Source organism: Amia ocellicauda, chromosome 18 (genome assembly GCF_036373705.1).
Source record: "Amia ocellicauda isolate fAmiCal2 chromosome 18, fAmiCal2.hap1, whole genome shotgun sequence".
Classification (NCBI taxonomy): Eukaryota; Metazoa; Chordata; class Actinopteri; order Amiiformes; family Amiidae; genus Amia; species Amia ocellicauda.
The window spans coordinates 21,358,142-21,378,347 of NC_089867.1; the positions used below are offsets into that span (position 1 = coordinate 21,358,142).

Genomic DNA, 20,206 nt, shown 5'->3' on the forward strand with positions numbered 1-20,206 from the left:
ACACAGATTAGTTAACACTAGAGGAGATTACTCAAGCTCCCATAGCAAGCAGAGCAAAGCTAATGCGCTTGCTTTTAGCATTAATAGTAGACTTCAACAGAGCACGTGCAGAACAACTAGAATGGAAAAGTGCACTGTTACACTTGCAGACTTCAATGCATGCGTGTGCTTTGGGAGTGATAATACAGTTCATTGCTCCTTCTTTGACAGTCAGATCGGTCTCTCCTAGAAAGCTACTTCATGTTGGGTATGCCCAGTGGCAAGCTACTCAGCTGACTTGTCAAAGTCTCCTAAGAGTATTCCTTTTAAGCCAAAGACATACTTTTTCCCCCTTGTGAAGGGAATGATAGTCTGAAAACAGGAATCAAAGGTATTCTTATCCAGCCATTGATTATATCTAAATGTGATATCAGATTACAGAGATAGGAGAACATTTCGAAGTGAATGTGGCACTTGCAATTGAATCTTTTCCATCTTGTTTCTGGGTTCAGTTCAGGCACCTGATGCACATTCTGTAGCTAAAGAAAGAACGTGGCCAGAGTCGGTGGGACAGAGGAATGGTTTTCATCCTCTGCACATTTTCAGCCTTGAGAACCTCAAGAAAATAAACACTTTTTTTTGGTTTTTACTTGGGTGCTGATGGACATTAGATGTGGGAAACTGATGCTATGGCTCCATTGTTGTGTCTGTTGTTTTGTTCTGTTTGTTTAATGCATTCAGCCATGAGTTCCATTCAGGACTTAAAGGTGAGGTAAAGTGATCTATTACCTCCTGAGTGAAAACCCAGACCTGTTTTCTTTCCCTAAAGCTGTCACCTCTGGCGTCTTATGTTCTGATATTTGGTCATTGGCAAAATAATTGGTTCTTTAAATGTGTGTTTCACTTTTTCTTCCTTTAGTCCACATGATTGTAAAGTCACAGCATTATAGTGCATTGAAGTGTTCCACTCACAAAGGTAAACTGCTGCTTTAGTTTTATTTCAATTTCGTCCGGTTGAATCGTAGTCTCCTCTCAGCTCCTTGGAAAAAGCTGCATATCTAAATAAATAGAAAAATAAAAGCTGCTGAGAATTTGTAAATATGTACAATTCAAAAGCTATTAAAAGCTTGGCAATATTTTCTTATAATATATACGAACATTGCTTTTTTTAGGTATACAGATTTATTATCAAGATTTTTTTTAAATGTATGTTTCAAAAATATAGATGCCTATGCCTGGAAAAAAAATTCAATCCACTCATTTTAAGTCTTGTGTTTAGTTTTTTTTCCCCTTTTGAAAGTGTAAGAATCATGCCACTCGAAAACGATCAAACTTGAAATAAAATACTCATGAGTTGTTTCCATTTGATGCTAGGTGTTATAACCTTTTAGCCATCGGTATAGTTTCTCTCATTTGTCGTGTCTGCAGATTCATCGCAATTGTTTGTCTAGATTTACACAGCCAAAAAAAAAAAGTTATTTGTTTTCCACATTGTATTCCTCTTAGGAATAGAAATGTCAATGAACCTCTTGAAGTATTGTCTTTTTGCCCAGTTAAGCAGAAAGACTCCTTATCTAATGTTGCAGAAGATATTGTTAGAGAAATTCTAGGTTTGTATGAATTAGGTGGAGCCTGAAGCTGTGGTTTCTTCCTGTGGTTGCTCAAATTAATCCAAAGTTTTCACCTGATTACTTGAATTATAATACTGGTGATAAAAGCAGAAGAGAGATTTTAACAATATTGTTACTAAACAAAATGTGCAGCTTAGATAGCTATACAGGGATATTATCTCTGACCAAAACGCTTACCGTCCCGTCTTTATTTGGGATATACACAACAACAACTCTGTATAAGAGTACATTTTAAGCAAGGTTTGGAAAGGCTAAACCTAGTATGAAGTGTACTTGAGCAATTCTGCCTTATTTTGAACAATCTGTCAACCTCCTGTCTTTTAAAGCAATTAAAACCCAGTTTATTGCTTGATTGCATCGTTATCTAAAATTGGTAGTTAGAAAGACTGAGATCTATTTTCAGCACCACAGTCTAAAAAGAGACATTAACTGTAATTATAAAGCTCCAGGTTTTCACCAGTTGCCAGTCGTAGCGGTGGAAAGTCGTCTGAAATGATGATCCTGCGAGGATTAACAAAGCAAGACTCTAAATTGCCTCTGTGCGTCAGCACTTTTGTTTTCAGAGCAATTCTCTAGTTATGGAAAGAGAATAAATATATCAACTGTAGCAGCTTTGAGTTTGGAGCACAATTCAGAGCACAAGATAAATTACCATCGTGTATACCAAGGTTACAGAAGAAGCTGTGACTGTATGAATGAGCCTGTTGACAATGCTGACTGATACAGGCCAGAAGCAGGCCGTTCACAACAAGTAAAGATAACAGGCTCAAGAACAGACGCCTCTTCAGGCAGATTGATGGTGAATTGGGGCAGACGGGGCATCCCAGTTCACAACCAGTTCATAAGCAGTGGATCTGAGTCAGACACAATCAGCAGCAATCAGGTATGATGTTATTGCTCACTCAGCTATAGAAATTGTCTTGAACATAATTAATTGCCACATAGACAGCTAGTGTACATGGGTCAGGCGTTTACATAAGAAAATACCTATTACTCGGCAGAGGGTACCTGGGAAGGGGTGTTTTTTTTAGAGGTGGTAGTTTGGTCTGGACCGGGAAAATCTATTGGACTGCTTATTATGATTGTATGCAGATGGATTAGTTGGTTGGGCTGATAAGGAGTCTAAATGGTTAGTGTGGGGGTCCCCAGAGGTTTGCCATCTTAACTGGGTGAGCCACATATCTGAGACCCTGTCAGTTTGTGTTCTGCACCTTTGGCTGGAAATTTATTAGGAGCAGAATATTGGCTCTGCAAATGTCCTGGATTACACAGAAAGGAAGCCTAGATTGCTCGGTACAGTCAATAAAGAACAGAAGCAACTTCAACTAAATGAACCCAGGCCTTGGAAATTTCGAAGTAGATTGCATTTAATTGCAGACTCCCTTAACACCCCACTGTCACTGGCGATTGGGAAACAATAGTGTTTTTATGAGCTGCCTTGAAGTGAAAGTGTTAAAAGATATCTGTTTAATTGCTCAGGGGATTCCCAAATCCCATAAGTATATGTCTACATCGCTATCCTTACTTTAACAAATGCAGTTTGTGTACACCTTCTCTTTAGATGGCTTGCATTTCCTTAGAAAGAATGAGTCACAAAAGAGTCGGGTTTTGGGAAAAATGCTGTCTGCCGATTCCTGTAGCTGTAGGCTATGGATAATGGCATAGGGGTACGATACGTCTTAATCCCAGCGCTCAGTTTCTTCTACCGGGGTGTTTCTTGCAAAACAGCGGAAAAACAGTTGTGGGTGGCTTTCACCCTTTCACACACAAGCTTAGAAATAAGCTGCCAAATAAGGGTTTATGTCATTTTTACCATAAACACGTTATTTATTGAATCAGTGTGCACCCATTTTCCTAATCAGTTCCTCTGTACTACTGAAGCTGTGCATGACCCACTTCTGTGCAGAACCATGCATCTAACCCAGGGTGCCAGGATGTATCTGATGAGAGCAGGTTGCGTTTTGTAATTCTTGTGGTAGACTAAGAAAACTGATAGTGTGGACTGTATTTGGAGAACAGAGGGGAATTTTCTGCAGGTACAAGCAAAGTGATTTCTGTCCTTTCTTATACTGTCTTAGCTAATGAATGAAATACAGATCCAAACCCTAAAGGCATTGTTCTAACAGAATTGTATGTGTTCATTGGTTTGTGGTTTTTCCCACTGCTGGAAAAGAAAGGGAAACAAAAGTACGTCTTCTGATCTGAATTATTTTCCCTTCTAATGGTTTAGTATGGTGACTGTGTCCAGAACTGACCACTTCATCATACATTTCTGCATCTTTAAATTAAAGTTATTTTTCACAACTAAAAGAAAATAGTATTCAAAACATTGGTTATTTATGTTGAAGAATAAACCAAACATTTCCAGGCAATAAGAATAATTAAGGGGATACACTTCTCTTGCTTTGAGTTGCAAACGGAAAACTTTGGCCCAGCTGTCAAAAGCGCTTTCTCTCTGAAGCATATGGGCCCCAGAAGTGTCATAAATGTTGCAAATGAGATTTGACACCCTGGATTTATATAATAATGACCCCTATTGCTTTTTTTTCTTCTTCCGAGTGGCGTCTGCTGCTTTTGCGAGCTTAGGCATGCTCTAAACCGAGACATGTTCAGAGCTGCTGCCACCTTCTATTACCATCTTCTGGCTGGGATTTGTCCCAACATGCCGCAGATGGGGGTGCATCCTGTGCCCCAATCCAATTCTCCTTTCTGCACTATTTGCTGTAAAACAGTTGATAATAAGCGTTTTTCATTTTCACAAGTACAAGAGTAGCTCCCCAGCGCAATGCACCTCCTCCGTGTCTCTCCGTGCTGGCTGATTTGCTTGTGCCTCGAGTCAAGCCTATTTGCTCGTGTCCCTCACACTGATGCCAACAACCTCTCTCTGTTTCTGCTATTGAATCATAATTGTACCTGGAATTCTGCTACAAAGTTTATTCTCATTAATGTATATAAATATAGGTCTGTATGATGGTGTCAGTCTAGCTAGAGTTTGCAGTGTTAGAAATGCATTAAAGCATGGTGCAGGGCACGTTCGTCACCCATATATCACTCTCAACAAAACGCTTTTCGGAAGTGTAGTAAGAAGCTGCTGTTGTTGTGGGGTTAGTCAGTTAGAATAGTAGAAAACCTAAGATGGGAGACCAGAGGCAATGTCTCTCTGGGATGTTCAACAAGACCAACAGGCGGCAATATGAAAGGGCTGTTGATATCAATTAATTATTCCACATGCATCGTATTAAGACATCATGGGGGGGGGCGACATTGTCTTTTAATCTTTCTCCGCAGGTATTGAAAGCTTTATCAGTCTCCTTCCCAGGAATATATGCGGGGGAAAGTGAGTCTACTGTAACAGTTAGGTGTGTTGCTACGTTTTGGCCTCTAAAGATAACAATGGCCTGCCCGAACACGTTTTAGCAACAGTTCCACCATGTTTGCAATCTGTGACCCAGTACCTGAGCAAAGGTGAGTAATGTATTGATTCAAACATCCTCAAGTGCAAATTAAAAAAACACCCAGGCTGGAACAATAGGTAAAGAGGTTGCTGTGATGACTGTGTGCTAAGAATTGGCCTATTGCCTGTGGGCAGTGTCCTCTCTGATAAAATAAGCCTTGTACCTTTTGGGGCGAGGTAAATGAGTAGGTGGCCACAACGCAGGCAGCCTGCAGAAGTATCGTCGGTGTATAAATGTTGGATGCTACTATTGAAATGGTGAAACCTGTGCAGACTTATGCTGGTACTCCACATCAAGAAATGAAAGCCTGGGTTTTGCATCTCCCGTTGCCGAAACATCTAGTGGACCTTGATTGTCAGTTGGGTTGTTTGTTTCTTGGGTTTCAGTGTTGGTCTGGAGAAGTCAAAATATTTTAATTCTGATGTAGAAATAAAGGCGAAGAATCAGATTAATTCTGTATCAACCATGTTGTGATGTTTACATCCTTCAGTAGAGGCATACCTTCAGTAGTAATGATGTACCTGTTTACATCAAGATTTGGACAGAGCATCGAAATGCTATAGACAGTTGATATATATTTTTTTTCACCATTACTTGTTTGTTCTCTGTTTTCACATGGTGGATGACATTTCAATTTAATAACAATTTTGGATAAAAAACTAATAACAGGGTAAAACCTTTATATTGAAGCCAAATAAATCCTTAATTTGTCCACTAAAGGAGGAAGATCGTAGGATAAAAGCACAGAACTGGGCATTGCAGAAAACAAACGCGTCAACAAAAATCAACGCGAACATACATGTGAAAAACTGAATGTTGAAAGCGTGTGAGTACAACCAATCATCCTGAAACCTGAACAAATAAGCAGGATCTAAAAAATATGGAGATAACTGGAGAAATTTTCTTAAAAAATTGAGAAAGGCAAGAAAATTTCAACAGAGTGGCTGAAACGAAAAGATGTAATCATCGTGGAAATCAGGAAGCCTGTTTTAACATATTTAGGCAGGACAGTTAACGGTATTTGTGGTCCGCAAGCTGCAACACGTCGGCAGAGATGACAGACACATTATTATCGCTGAAGATCCCGGCTTGCCCGAACCTGTCCAGGGACACAAGTCCACAGCTGCCGAAAAATTGCAGGTACGGCCCACAGCTTTCTCTGCCTCTGCCAAGCTCTCATGGTTTTGTCAGGAAAGCCTCCTTGCCGTTTTGGGCAAGTCTCATGCAGGTTCCTCAGTGGTCTCTGGAATGCAGGAGAAAGATGGAAGTTCGCTGAAGGGATCAGTACCACGATATTTAATAAACTTGATGTGTAATCTGGACGATTCTCATAACAGCTGCAAACGTTCAGGTCTTTTTTCTGTTTTGGGATGGATTACCTTAAAAAAACAGTACCGTACTTAACCCCACATTTATCATCCATCACTTTGCGTAAAATATAAGTTATCTATTGATTTGGTTCTGCTTATGTCTGACTTAAGGTATTTATTGGATCTGGGATTTATTTTCCAACTCAGGACAATGTAGGGTGTATTCAGTGTTTGCTTTTCAGTTCTCAGGTGTTGCACAGTGGTGTCAGAAAGTGTCTCTCTCCAGGGTGAAGTGATGTTATCTTTTTCAGAAACCCATATTTAAGCACTTAAACACTGTTCAGCACTGCCACGTTAGTGTAATGTTGGTACTTCTGTCTGTTTTTATTGGCTCAGAACAACATCTAACAAAGTTTATAACTTAATAGTAATGACTGCTGTAAGTGTCTGTAAGGGCTTGTAAATATGAAATATTGTTCATGTTTTCACCAATAACGAATACAGTTTCATAATCCACCATCTTTAAAAATAGTCAAATCACAATACCAAATATGTATTGTTGAAGGCTCCAGTTCTGTAACTTGTATGATCTATGCAATGTTTTCAATGTTTTAATTACATAGGATGCCATAAACTCTTTAAAACATATGTTGACATCAGTTTCAATTATTGTGTCACTTTTAAATTGTATTACACACAATGTCATTTATCTTGTTTCCACTGTAGAAGATTTTCTCCAGGACTTAAACGACTAAAGAAATCTATACACTTGTGGAATGTATTTGAAATCTCCCGGGATTTAAGATTTTTCCATAAATAAGAAGCATGTAATTATATTGTGCCTCGAAATCTCCGAAACACAATAAAGACAACACTATAGACAAACGTACACAGGCTTTGTCATTGTTACAACCCAGACAGCTCACAATGGTTAATCTACTTAAAATACTCCTTGGGGAGAAAAAACTAAAACGTTGCATTATATAGTGTGTTTTCAAACAGTTCATTGCTGTCAGGACATGCATGCTATGGTAATTGATGAATTTTATATGTAAATGTATACATGTAAATGTATAAGTATGTAGCTTTTCCCTTGCCTTAAGGCAATTGTTTCACTGATCATATAGGGGTTTATCTCTGTGATAGAGAAGAATACAGATAGACTATGCTACTTAAGATCTGCCTTCATCTACAGCTACAAAACCATTGGCTAGACGTGTTTCAATCTGCCCAGGAATGTCGACTTAAAGGGGGTCTTGTAAGAAAGAAGATAAAGGCTTTTGACACCTGGTGGAGATGCATGCACCTGCTCATATATATTCTTCTAATATCTTTTTTTTTTTTTTTTTTTTTGTTCTTATGATTCTACCAATCAGGATGTACAACGCGCACAACGCTAGACTACAAAGCCAACCGTGAAGCAGATCGTTTGTTATATGAATCCGAACAACACATTTTTAAAAAGATACCCATCCTCGTGTTGCAATTTTTAAAATGTAACTCCACCCAGACGTTAATTGTCACATCATGATTTATCAACAGTACCGTATATGCAAACCAGGACCTTGATTGAGTTTGCGCCTCTTTACAAACTCTGCCAAGTATGTCTTGATGCAGTAGCTGTCACACAAATTGATGTTCTTGCATAATGTAATCCACTAACTGCATTTAAACAAACAGGACGAATACGTTTAACAAGATACACTGCCAAACCTACAGAAAATGGAAAGGTGTGTTTCAAAATTTGAGTAAATGTCCACATTCATATTTTGCCTTATATAACTAACTTCAATCTCATAATGGACCTCGATTTATACATTCTGGTCACTTATTTAGGATGCTTGTCCTGTACGTGATTTCTGAAGTGCAGTACATGTCCTACTGCCTGTCTCTGAATTGATGCATATTGCTCCTGTTCCTACTCCCCACAAGCCTAACGGGAAGAGATTTCAGGAACGGGTGGTGGGCAGGCTACCCGTCAAAACTGCAAGGCTTGCACTAACATTGAATACCCACAAATGGAGCCTCCTTAGACTTGAAAGGCGTTCCTCGTTTAAGAGCTTGTAATGACATACCTCAGTTTAATCCTATAGAATGTATTTATCGCATCTATAGACAACTATCATTCGAGATAATGAGGAGTTGGAAACAGCGTGGTTAGTCATACCCTTTAAAACTACCTCATTATTATGGAACAGGTTGCATTTCACAGAGTCGGTAGCTGGATGCTCAGGGACACTTGTTTGAGTGTCCCGGTTTTGACAGTTTCAACATTCAAGAAGCAGCAGATTCGAGAAATGAGCTCGGGAGAGTGGAAGGAGAATCGGTCCAAGTAAAACCGTTACACCCAAGCGTATGACGAGACAAGACAAATTGACAAGACGAAAGCAATAAAAACTGAATGAGATCTTTAGGTCACTTTGACACGCTATGCTTTATCGCTTGAGCAGATGATGATGAATGAGTTTGCTTCTTGTATGATTTTGATCCAGGCATTTTATTTGCTTTGCATGCCTCCTCATATGTCCATTTAGGCCTAAGTAAGCATTTCACTTTGAACCTGATCCATTCCAGCATGTCCCTGCAAATATTTCACTCTCTGAAGTTACTTTTTAATTCCTTGGGGTGAATTTCTGGGATGTCTGTTAAGGATCATGCTTGCCCCAGCTTGCAAAGGAAAAGGAGACACCACTTTCCCCATTTCATCTATCTTTAATACTTTTGGACCTCATTCCTCCATGTGCAAACGGTAGCACAAACACAGAACTTGGTAATGATAATTGAGTCCGCTGAGTATCTCTAAGAGGTACAAAGATGTTTCCTTTGTTTGAGCTCCCATACTAAACTTTGGCAATGGTTTATTTTTTTATATAAATGACTTCAGGCTCAGGTTTTAAAGTACAACAGGTTTATAGTTATACTTCCTCTGAACGGAGATGGACTCCGTTATGTTCCCCTCATTATGGATAATATGTCTCCAGAAAGATGGAGTGCAGTGCTAAACCGTGAGAGCTTTTTGACATCGCTGTGTAATAGATCCTTTGTCCTGGTTTGCCCTTTAGTTCACATTTGCCACACAGGGCTGGTTAATTGTGGTAAATAAGGTTGTGGGTTTGTGATGTAACCTTGCGTGCCCCTAGGTGCTTATACAGCATCAGATAAGCCACTGCAGTGCTTACACCAGAGTTCACACCTAGCTAAAACAAAAACTGTCCTGCTCTATAACCCAAGCTATGTAAACTTCCTTCAGTACATGAACCTCTCTCATTTGAAACCTTATCAAGGAGGGCAATTTGATTATTTATCTTTTTGTCCATATGAAGTGATTTTGTCCATCTTCCCTGGTCTACCTGTTAGCAAATATTCATTGTATTGTATTGGTGATTATTTTGGAAGTATTGTTAGATGGACAGGAACATTCAACAATGATAACCTACATGGTTTTACTGACGGGAATGTGAAATCAAAACTTTTGTGGTCAATGGTGATATAGTGTAAGCAAGTTATGAATGTTTGTATTGGGTTTATACTGTAGAAGTATTTGCTTAAGTGGAATATGTAAAGGTATTGGTTGTTGATATCTATATCTTCTCTGTACAAATATTTTGCCATATATGACAGTCTTGCATCACATTCATTATTTCTTTAATGATAAATCTCTTTTAGAATGGATATAAAGACATTTTAAATAGTGAACAGTTAGAGGTTTTCACATTTTACCAAGGTATGGATGCAATTTGATATTTACGAACTTTTTAACATCCTAAATTACAGTGTTCCTTATAATTAAACAGAGGGAGGCACAATCTGATGTCTTTCTGTTTGCACGGTGAAGTGATCACTTGTCCTTTCCCTGTTGTCTCCAGTATTCCCCCTTGCTGAAGAAACTGTACTGTCAGATCGCAAAGACCTGCCCCATCCAGGTCAAGCTGTCCTCAGTCGCGCCCCCCGGCAGCGTCATACGGGCGATGCCAGTCTATAAGAAGGCAGAGCACGTGACTGAGGTGGTGAAGAGGTGCCCCAACCATGAGCTGGGAAGAGACTTCAACGACGGTAACCGTTTCTGTAATAAACACTGAAAAATACATGTTTCAAAAAATCGAGAAACTCCTCTTGGAATTTGCAGTGATGACTTAAAATAGCTTCTCGCTATTTGTATACAAGGAAAGTAACTGGGGTCTCAAGATGAAGAATAGAGGGCATTACAGCTGGGACAGGTCATGTCAATCAATCTGGCCTTTGTTCTTCCAGGTCAAGCTGCTCCTGCCAGTCATCTGATTCGAGTGGAAGGAAACAACTTGTCCCAGTATGTAGACGACCCCGTCACTGGGAGGCAAAGTGTCATGGTGCCTTACGAACCTCCACAGGTATGCCTTGCCTTCTGCAGTTTCTTTCACCCAGCGCCAGTCTATAACAATGGGAAACACCAGGAATAAAAACAAGCCTGCGAATAATTACTACTTCATAGCAGCCTCCTACTTGACTTTCAGGGCAATTTGAAAGAGATTTTGAATTATTTTTAATGTCTGGTGGAGGTCCTCTTAATGCAGCTATTTTGGGAAAGATCGGTTTATTTTTAAGTTCCTTGTGAATGCGATGCATAACTATTGACTTCGATGGAATCCGATGAGTGGCGTTTTTCTTTTTGTGACGGCAGTGATGCATTCTGGGTAGAGTTGACAACTGTTATGGGAAGCGTCCTTGTTTATATTTCTCTTGTAGGCTCATGTTTTTAACCGCGCTTAGATCCCAACGACCTGCCAGAGAACGTGTCTCAACTAGCTGTGGAAGAAAAATAGTAATATGAGAAAAAAAATACAAAGCTACTAGAATCCTGGTTCCTTAATCCATTAGGATGGACCCTTTTTTCAATCATGTTTTTGATCAGGGTGTTATTTTTTCACAATAGCCTCTTGTTATCTGTTGGAGAGATTCTCTGTATTGTTCTACACTGCCATCTAGGGGCGGTCAAATATTCCTCCAGCCAGCATCTGTAATACCATGTCTGTAGAAAGAAATGAGGTAAAACCACGTGGTGAAACCTTTTATTAACATTTTATGTGCAGGATTTCACAGTTTCTCTGTCTGTGTGATGAATTCCTATTGATATTCACTGCATAGATTCATAGGAAGGTATTTCTCTTGTGTAACAGGTTGGGACAGAGTTCACCACCATCCTGTACAACTTCATGTGCAACAGCAGCTGTGTGGGAGGCATGAACCGCAGACCCATCCTCATAATCATCACGCTGGAGACACGAGAGTAAGAACAGCTTCCCGTTGACGCATTGATATTAAAAATATTTTATTTTCGGTTTATTGCTGTATATTAGACAGTTTCGTGAATGTATACTGAAGTGTCCTGCTCTGATTGTGAGACCACACTTCTCTCTGTGCAGTGGTCAGGTTCTGGGTCGGAGGTCCTTCGAGGGGCGTATCTGCGCCTGCCCGGGCCGGGACAGAAAGGCGGACGAGGATCACTTCCGGGAGCAACAGGCCATGAACGAGAACGTGGCCAAAAACGGCAACGCCAACAAACGCAGTAAGAACCTCATCTGTTATTCTCCTTCTCATCAAATCCAGTCTGTCCAGAGCATAATTGACTCTGATGCTTCGTTTTAATGCGAACAGACCTCTGAATCTATATATTTATATATTCTAGCTTTCAAACAGACCCCCCCGAACATTCCAGGACCCGGAATTAATATCAAGAAGCGGCGGCAAGGAGAAGAAGAAATTTATTATATTCCTGTAAGTCATGACTTGAACACGGCGAGATCTACTGGGTATAAATGGTGTCTGGCAAAAGTGGAATAAGGCATAAGTTATTGTCACTGTAGTTATTTAATTCACAAAAGGCCATCGTTCTTCTAAATCCAATAAATAGTTTACAAATGTGCACTGGGCAGGTCCGCGGACGGGAGAACTTCGAGATCCTGATGAAGATCAAGGACAGTCTGGAGCTGGTGGAGCTGGTTCCTCAGCAGCTGATCGACTCGTACAGGCAGCAACAGCAACAGCTCCTCCAGAGACAGTGAGTCCTCACACACACAGACACGCACACATACACACACACACACACACGCAGGCACACGCGCACACACACACGCACACACACACGCAGGCACACGCACACACAGACACGCACACACACGCAGGCACACGCACACACAGACACGCACACACACGCAGGCACACGCACACACAGACACGCACACATACACACACACACACGCAGACGCACACACACACACGCAAGCACAGACACGCACACAAACATACACGCACAGAACTGTCATTTGCCCACAGATATCCAGAGCAGTTCCCTAGAGTATTCACTGTGATTTACCACCAGAGGGGGCTGATTCCACATTATTTTCGGATTAAAAGGACAAAACCCAGACACTCTCCTTGTCAGACTTCATTCCCACCCATGATATTATTAAATCTTCTCTAAGAAGCTTGAGTTCAATCGCTGACGCAGTGGATGTAGGAAACTCCGGGTCAACAACTGTTGTGTCTCGTTCCCCCGCAGGAACCACGTCCCCTCGCCCTCCTCCTACGGCTCGGTGCTGCCCAACATGAACAAGATCCATGGGGGCATCAACAAGCTGCCCTCCGTCAACCAGCTGGTGGGCCAGCAGTCCCAGCACAGCCCCGGCACGGCGCCCAACATGGGACCCATGGGTGAGGCTGCGCTGTCGCTCTTATCAGTGCTATCAATGTAAACCACCTGCTTATGGACTCGTTCATTGTGATGCTTTATTTTCATCCCCTTCCCAGCATGCCTGCTTGTGTTTACTTGAAAGTTGTTGTTGTTGTTGTTTGTATTATTGCATTTAAAAGAAAATTGATTTCATATACTGCTTTATTGTCATTTTTTTGATTAGGCACATTTCCTGTCATGTGTACATTCCTTTGTTTGTTTGTTTGTTTGTTTGTGTTGTAAAGTGAGCTTTTTGTGGTCCCATCTATAACTAAATCACCAAATCGCTGCACTACTGTATCTCTAGCTGTGCTATTTCAGATGACACTCTCTTAGACTCCCTGTCTGACTGCGTCTGTCTGACTCTCCTCAGGCTCCAGCATGATGAACAGTCACCACATGCAGACGAACGGTGATGTAAACGGCGGTCACTCCGGCCAGCCCATGGTGTCCGCGTCCCACTGCACCCCTCCCCCTCCATATAACCCTGACCCCAGCCTAGTCAGGTACTTCACCCTCCCCTGACCCTGACACGGCTCCCCCCTCGGGCCAATAAGGCACCAGCCCCCCATCTCTACCCTGAACCCCCCGCACTGCCACTTTGGCCACATTTCAGTCCGTCTGCACATAACCACAGCAACAAACAAACGCACCCATTTAGCCACGCAGATTCAGCCGCAAACCACATTTACACACCTTTACAGACTGGGATAAATTAATACTGCTGCAGCCTTACGATGGTGTTGTGTTATAGGCTTGTATTATCAATGCTCACACGTGCCGTGAGGTTTAAATGGACAAATCGTATCAGATAGGACTCTGTGCCTATTCAGATTAAACGCACAAATGTGTATTTCCTCAGCACACTCTTTAAACCGACTGCTGTAGGGGGAGATGGGACTGTTTTCTCTGAGAACTTCTCGGCAAAAGTTTGTTACCGACACTTGGCTCAGGGCTTCATGTTAGCCATGCAACAGTGGTTTCTTTAAAACCTACATCATAGCCACCTTTAACACTGCCTTTACAAAGCCGACAGGTGGTTTAACTGTGAATGAGGTCAGCATTTCAGGCTTAATGCAATCCCGATTATAACCACTATTATATTCACCTCCAGTGTCTATACCGCTTTGCACAAACTGAAATCTATTCTCTCAGCCTGTGTCTGCGCCTGCCAGTAACAATTCATATACAAGTGCAGTTATTTACTACAGCAAATCTGAAAAGAGAAAATAAAAAGAAATCCAAGTACGATTATAAAGTTATTTTCTGCTGGTCAGAAAAAAAAAAGAAAATTTTTTTTGTTGTCGTTTGTATATGTCAAGATCTGTGACGAGCAATTGTAGTGTAGTGTGAAAGATTTGCCAACAAAGTAGCACACGCCTACTGTATGACAACGAGTCAAAAGATAACAATGTTCTCCTGGCTGTTTTATGTTTTAAAGGAGTAGTTTTGACCCACATGCCATTTTCATTTCTCACGTGGTTGATTGTCCCATTGTGTGTCTTCAGCGTGAGTCTCCGTTCCTGTTTCAGTTTAGGTTACCGCCTCGCTGAACTGCCTATTCCTGTGAGAAGAGCTTCTGAGACAATTCCTCTAAAGCAACTGGGAGAAAGTGAGCAGAGTTACAGTCCCAGCTGTGCATAAATCTGACTGCACACGTTTCTAGTCATTTCAAATCAGAGAAGCTTTTCTTTCTGGAATAGTTACCAAGTATGGAGATGCACCATCTATTCGGAAACAGCAACTGAGAATCGCTTCCAACGCGTATAATCTGAGATGTTCTGTAATGAACTATAAACTCCTCCTTTAAAAAAAAGCAATCCTTTTGATTGTGGGTTTAATCCCAACGCTTGTCCCTGTGAAACCAGTGTGTTTAGCAGTCTTCCTGGAAAGCTAAATGCATTTCAAAAGGGTTTTAAGGAAAAATCATGGAATTGTGAATGCTTCCGAGTTTGTATTATACACTAATTATTAAATGTTGCTATAATATATGTTATATTGCACTGGTCCTGTAGACCAGCTTTTCTATCATTGTATTTATAATAAAAACAAATTAAATAAACAAAAAAAGGCTTAAGAATCATTAATACATAATCATGTATTTTCACTATTTAAAGCTGCTTTGGCAATAAATAAGACGCCACAAAATGTCATTTGTAACAAAGTTACAACCTTTAGCAATAAGAGCTCATGGTTATTTGTAACCATATGAAAAGCACAGTGGTGGTCAAACTGATTGTTGGCATTAATTATTGGTTCAGTGCAAAATTGTGTCTCTTCATGAGCTAGTAAATGAAAAATAAGTGTAGTCACTGGCCAACGGGATCATTCAGTTGAGTTATTGCTTTGCCACAGCTAAAGCAGCGAAGCAAGATGGGGATGAGGGTGGAAAACATTTTATTCCATTTTTGAAAATACATACTTCAGCTTTTTTAAACTTTGGCTTTGACAGAAACAGACCTATTTCAGCTATACCTGCATTAGCTGTGGTGGGACTTATAATTTATAATGAATCTTCCCCTTGGTCTCAGTGGGATTCATTTTCTTTCTGAACAGTTTTTTAACAAGTCTTGGATGCCAAAACTGCATTGACTACTTCACGTCCCAGGGCTTACAGAGTATGTACCACCTGCAGAGCCTGTCCATGGAGGTAAATATCGCGACCACTCGTATACTTTACACCAAGGATACTGTTTAGAGGCAGTCAGTGATTCCTAGAAACTGCTAGCGTGTCTTGAGATGAGGGAGATCTTGTGCACAAAGCTAGACCGTGTCCCAGGGCTGCATCTGAAGGATTTGAGTTATGATCTGATGGATATTTTGATAATTCACCAGCAACTCAGAGATCAATTCTACTGCAGTTAGTCTAGTGTAACAGACTTACTATGTCCTCTGAGGAGGTTTTGATTAGTTTGAAAATAATAAAAATCGATAAGGAGTTAAGGGGTTAAGAAAATGAGCCGTGGCAGTGCTCTGATGCGGGACACCGAGCCGCCCTGTTGTTGTCTGTGTGGTGATGTGAAGGTCTGACACTCGTGTGTGTGTGTGTTGTGTGTATCTCAGGACCTGAGCGCCCTGAAGGTCCCAGAGCAGTTCCGTATGGCCATCTGGAGGGGCCTGCAGGAGATGAAGCAGAGCCACGACTACGGCCAGCAGCTCATCCGCTCGGCCAGCAGCAACACGGCCACCATGGCCATCGGCCCGTCCGGGGAGCTGCAGCGGCAGCGCGTCATGGAGGCCGTGCACTTCCGCGTGCGCCACACCATCACCATCCCCAACCGCGCCGGGCCGGGCCCCGCGGAGGACTGGCCCGACTTCGGCTTCGACGTGCCCGACTGCAAGCGCAAGCACTCCATCAAGGAGGAGTTCACAGACGGAGACCTCAACTAGACCGGCAGCTTCTGACGCTGACTCTCCTTTTGGTTTTTAGTTTTTTAGGATTATGATTATTTAAAGACAAAGAAAAGAAAAGTTCACAGCTTGCTAAGGAAAGCAGTTTTCTCCCCCATTTTAGGAAGGCACTTCCCGTTTTCATTATTATTTCTAGGTCTTAAATGTTCATTCTGTGTTTATTTAAGTTTGCCGTCCTACACACTCCTTTGTGGCACTCCTGTATTCAGACTAGCAGCCTGTGAAAATACATTGGTGCCTTCGGTGCATTTAAAAAGAAAAAGATTCTCTTGCAGCATCACAGTGAAGCCCACGTTTCGGTCTGGGCTGGTTAGCTTTGTGCAGGAGAAGGATGTTTTCAGTTTCAGGCGATTTGTGGGACTTCTCCCCCTCCTAATGCTTCAAACGCTCCTCGTTTTCTCCGAAGACAATCAATGTAGACACCGGGGGGAGCCAGAGGGCGCTCCGCCGCTGTGTTATCTGAGTTACCTCTCAGGAAACAAGGAGACATCGTTCATCCAGCACAGATCAACATCTTTTAAAGAGCTTAATGAAATGTTTGGGGGGCAAAACAGCCTCTCCCTGTCATCCACAGACCCAGCTCTGACTGCAATACGGGTTGTTCAGTAACTCCTCTCAGTATCTGCCATGGCTATTAGTTTGCAGCACGCTAATTTATTTAATGGACTGCCAGACAACAAAAAGAAAAAGCGTGGAAAGAAATAGAAGATCTCCTGAACACAACAAAACTGAGATCTGTTTCTGTTAACTGATGTATTTATATGTACATGTTTGCATTTGAGAGAAAATGTTAGTTTTTTTGCCTCGTAATGCTGAAAAAAAAGTGTTCATTCACGTGTTTAAATGTTATTTTAGAGATCAGTCTACAGAAAATGTGAACTGTACGCGTTGTGAATATTGATTATGAATATACAGCTCCTGTACATATATATTTGTATATTGAAACAGATGTGTGAACAATCACGTTTGTGTATTTTTCATTATTTTATTTTTTATTTTCATGGGAACAATTTCACACCAGATTTGTCACATAGCAATGGTTTATGATATCGTTGTTGTTGTTGTTGTTTTTTTTACTAAATGCAGGATGGTCGCCTGTTTTTCTTATAAATCCTTATAAATCATTTTTGCAAAATCACTCTGTGTAAGATACTGTACTTCCTTTCAAGCATTTGGACTTCCTGGGTTAATCGAGCGGTCAGAATAGAAGAGGTCAGTCTTAAAAATGACTTGCAGAGACTGTGGGATGTTTAGGGAGAAGTCCAAGCAAAGATGAATATTGAAAGAAAGAAAAAATCAATTACCAGGCACGTCTCTTTGTTCCTCAAAATAAGTTAATATGTAGTAGCTGCAAACAATATAAAGGAAGTAAGAAGTTCATTACAGTATTGCAAACTATAATATTGCAGTTGCTGTAAAAAGAAACAAAATCAATTTACAACCGACATTTCTGAAATGACACAATTTATCCAAAACAAAATGGGATATATTGTGAGGGCTGTTACAGATGACAGGCAAAGAAATTGATGCTCTTGGGTCCTTCAATCTCAGGAGTAATCTGATCACCATTAACCTGAAAATCCTTCTCATCATAGAGACAACCTGTATACAGGTTCTGTGCTCTCTGATTACCCACAACCCCCCAGCATGCGTTGCAGATGCACTGAAACAAATACAGTATCTAATATACCAGACATGTCACTTCTGCTGAAACAGAACAGTGGAGCTTCAGTTTGCATGATTACAGTTCATGCACAGATTAGGGAAACACTGACCTACGATACACAGGATTTCAGTATTACACTGATTTTTCAGTGTAATACTGAAATCCTGTGTATCGTAGGTCAGTGTTTCCCTAATCTGGTCATTGTGTTTCCTATTAGGCATTTCTAACTAACTCTTACTGCTTACTGCTTCAGACGTTAATTAACTATTCTCGTTAGCTCGTTTTTTGTTGTCGTTGTTTGTTTGCTTTAGCATTTTCTAATGCGCTCAATCATTGGGTTCATAGCTTGTTGCTCCGATTATCGTAAACAATTCTTGGTGACTTAAAACAGAGCTATAATCTATGGTTTACATTGTTCAACATGTTGGATTAAATGCACTCAATAAAAACACTGAACATTTTTACAGCCCAGTAAAGATGGTGTATAGGATGGATACATATTTAATTCTGACCACCCCCACGTACACACTAGTGTTAATTTTCTCCTTGAACCAAAATGAGTAACACTTACATTGTCTCTACCCATCTTTACTGGGTTTGAATTGTTTATTTATTATTAAAAAAATATATACTTTTTATATACATGATCCAAATAGTTTGTGTGGTGCTCAAAAAAGAAAAAAGGCTTTTGAAAAGGTAATTCTTAATGTATGTAGTATTTTGTTGTATTTCAATGATTTGTACATATGCTGGTTTAAGGCTCCTTGCAGGGCAAGGTATTTTGTTGAAAATTCAGTTTTCATTCTATTTTTAAAATGATTTGTTACAGCAGGAGAAACTGGAGTATTTGTATCATAAGATACATATTTGTATTGTTTTTTTTATCCCGTTCTATATTACATTAAAATGTATGTAAATATATATATATATATTCTTAATGCACAGAACCTTGTTTGTGCAAACACACAAATGATACAAATCGTGCTCATTCATTATTTCAGCTTATTTGTATAGATTGCACTTTTTATAAGTTTTTGTTTCCTGCATTTCAAAGGGGCTTGTATCTGAGTGATCTGTGGTGTTTGGCCACTACCTTGTGTATAAGATAGTGTAGTATGATTGTGTGATGCACTTAATGCTTCTGTATTAGGTGATGTCTTGATGCACAATAAGCTTCAAACTATGGTTGGTAGACTTTGCTTTTTAATATTCCGATGCTTCGAGTACAGTTTTGTAACTTGTATTTAAGAACAGTAAGACATTTGAATTGCATGCTTCCCTACTCCCCTCTCTGGTGGGTTTTGCTCCTGGTGCATGTACTGTAGCAGCAACACACGGGCAGCAGACAGTGTTATTCTAATGGATTGCTTGCAGCCAGTAGCAAATTAAAGCACTTTATTGCTTTAAGATTTTACAAAAAAGAAAATCCATGTTTAAATGTTCACTAATGCTTTTTTTCCAGCAGTATTAATTCTGTAATCTAAACTGTTAACTGTAGTTGTTTTTTTAATATCATTATTATTATTGTAATATTTCTTTGGAAAAAATATAGCCGTGTTTTTTTGTAACACAATAAAGAACACATGTAATATTGTATCTAGTAATGTTTATACCGACATACAAAGTGTTTTTCATTGTTATTGCAGAAACGGGTCCTGTCTTGTAAACCACACAATTTATAAACAATTTATCATTTGGTTTGGTTCCCATAAAGATCAGTATTCGTGGCCTAAATATACTTAATAACATGTTGATGCCTGTGAGGCTGATTTACTGATTGTTCTAATTGACTCTTGTGAGAATAGTTTACATTTTACAACAAAAACGTGAAATAGCAGCAAGTAAACAATGAACAGCAAGTCAAGTGGTGACTTGGGTGGGTTACACAATGATTACAATGAGCTATTGTACTTTCCCCCTTATTTATAGGAGGTGCACAGTTGTATTTTGAAGTGGTGAAACAATGTGAGTGAAGGTATTACATCATGAATTATTACAAAGGATATTTTGTCCAAGCCCAGGATACATCAAGAGCCTCCAGGATGAAC

General features: G+C 40.3%; 1 protein-coding gene across 2 annotated transcripts in view; it reads left to right on the forward strand.

Moving 5' to 3' along the window:
- tp73 (tumor protein p73) overlaps nt 1–19,752 on the forward strand; it is a 46,821-nt gene extending 27,069 nt beyond the window's left edge. For both annotated transcript variants that reach the window (XM_066691392.1, XM_066691393.1), the window contains 10 exons: nt 10,242–10,428; nt 10,627–10,742; nt 11,529–11,638; nt 11,775–11,917; nt 12,038–12,126; nt 12,285–12,409; nt 12,911–13,062; nt 13,455–13,587; nt 15,638–15,731; nt 16,145–19,752. In XM_066691392.1, the coding sequence (XP_066547489.1) occupies nt 10,242–10,428; nt 10,627–10,742; nt 11,529–11,638; nt 11,775–11,917; nt 12,038–12,126; nt 12,285–12,409; nt 12,911–13,062; nt 13,455–13,587; nt 15,638–15,731; nt 16,145–16,471 (1,476 nt within the window). In that variant the 3' untranslated portion in view covers nt 16,472–19,752. The remainder of the gene's footprint in view (nt 1–10,241; nt 10,429–10,626; nt 10,743–11,528; nt 11,639–11,774; nt 11,918–12,037; nt 12,127–12,284; nt 12,410–12,910; nt 13,063–13,454; nt 13,588–15,637; nt 15,732–16,144) is intronic.
- Nucleotides 19,753–20,206: the final 454 nt, after the last annotated feature.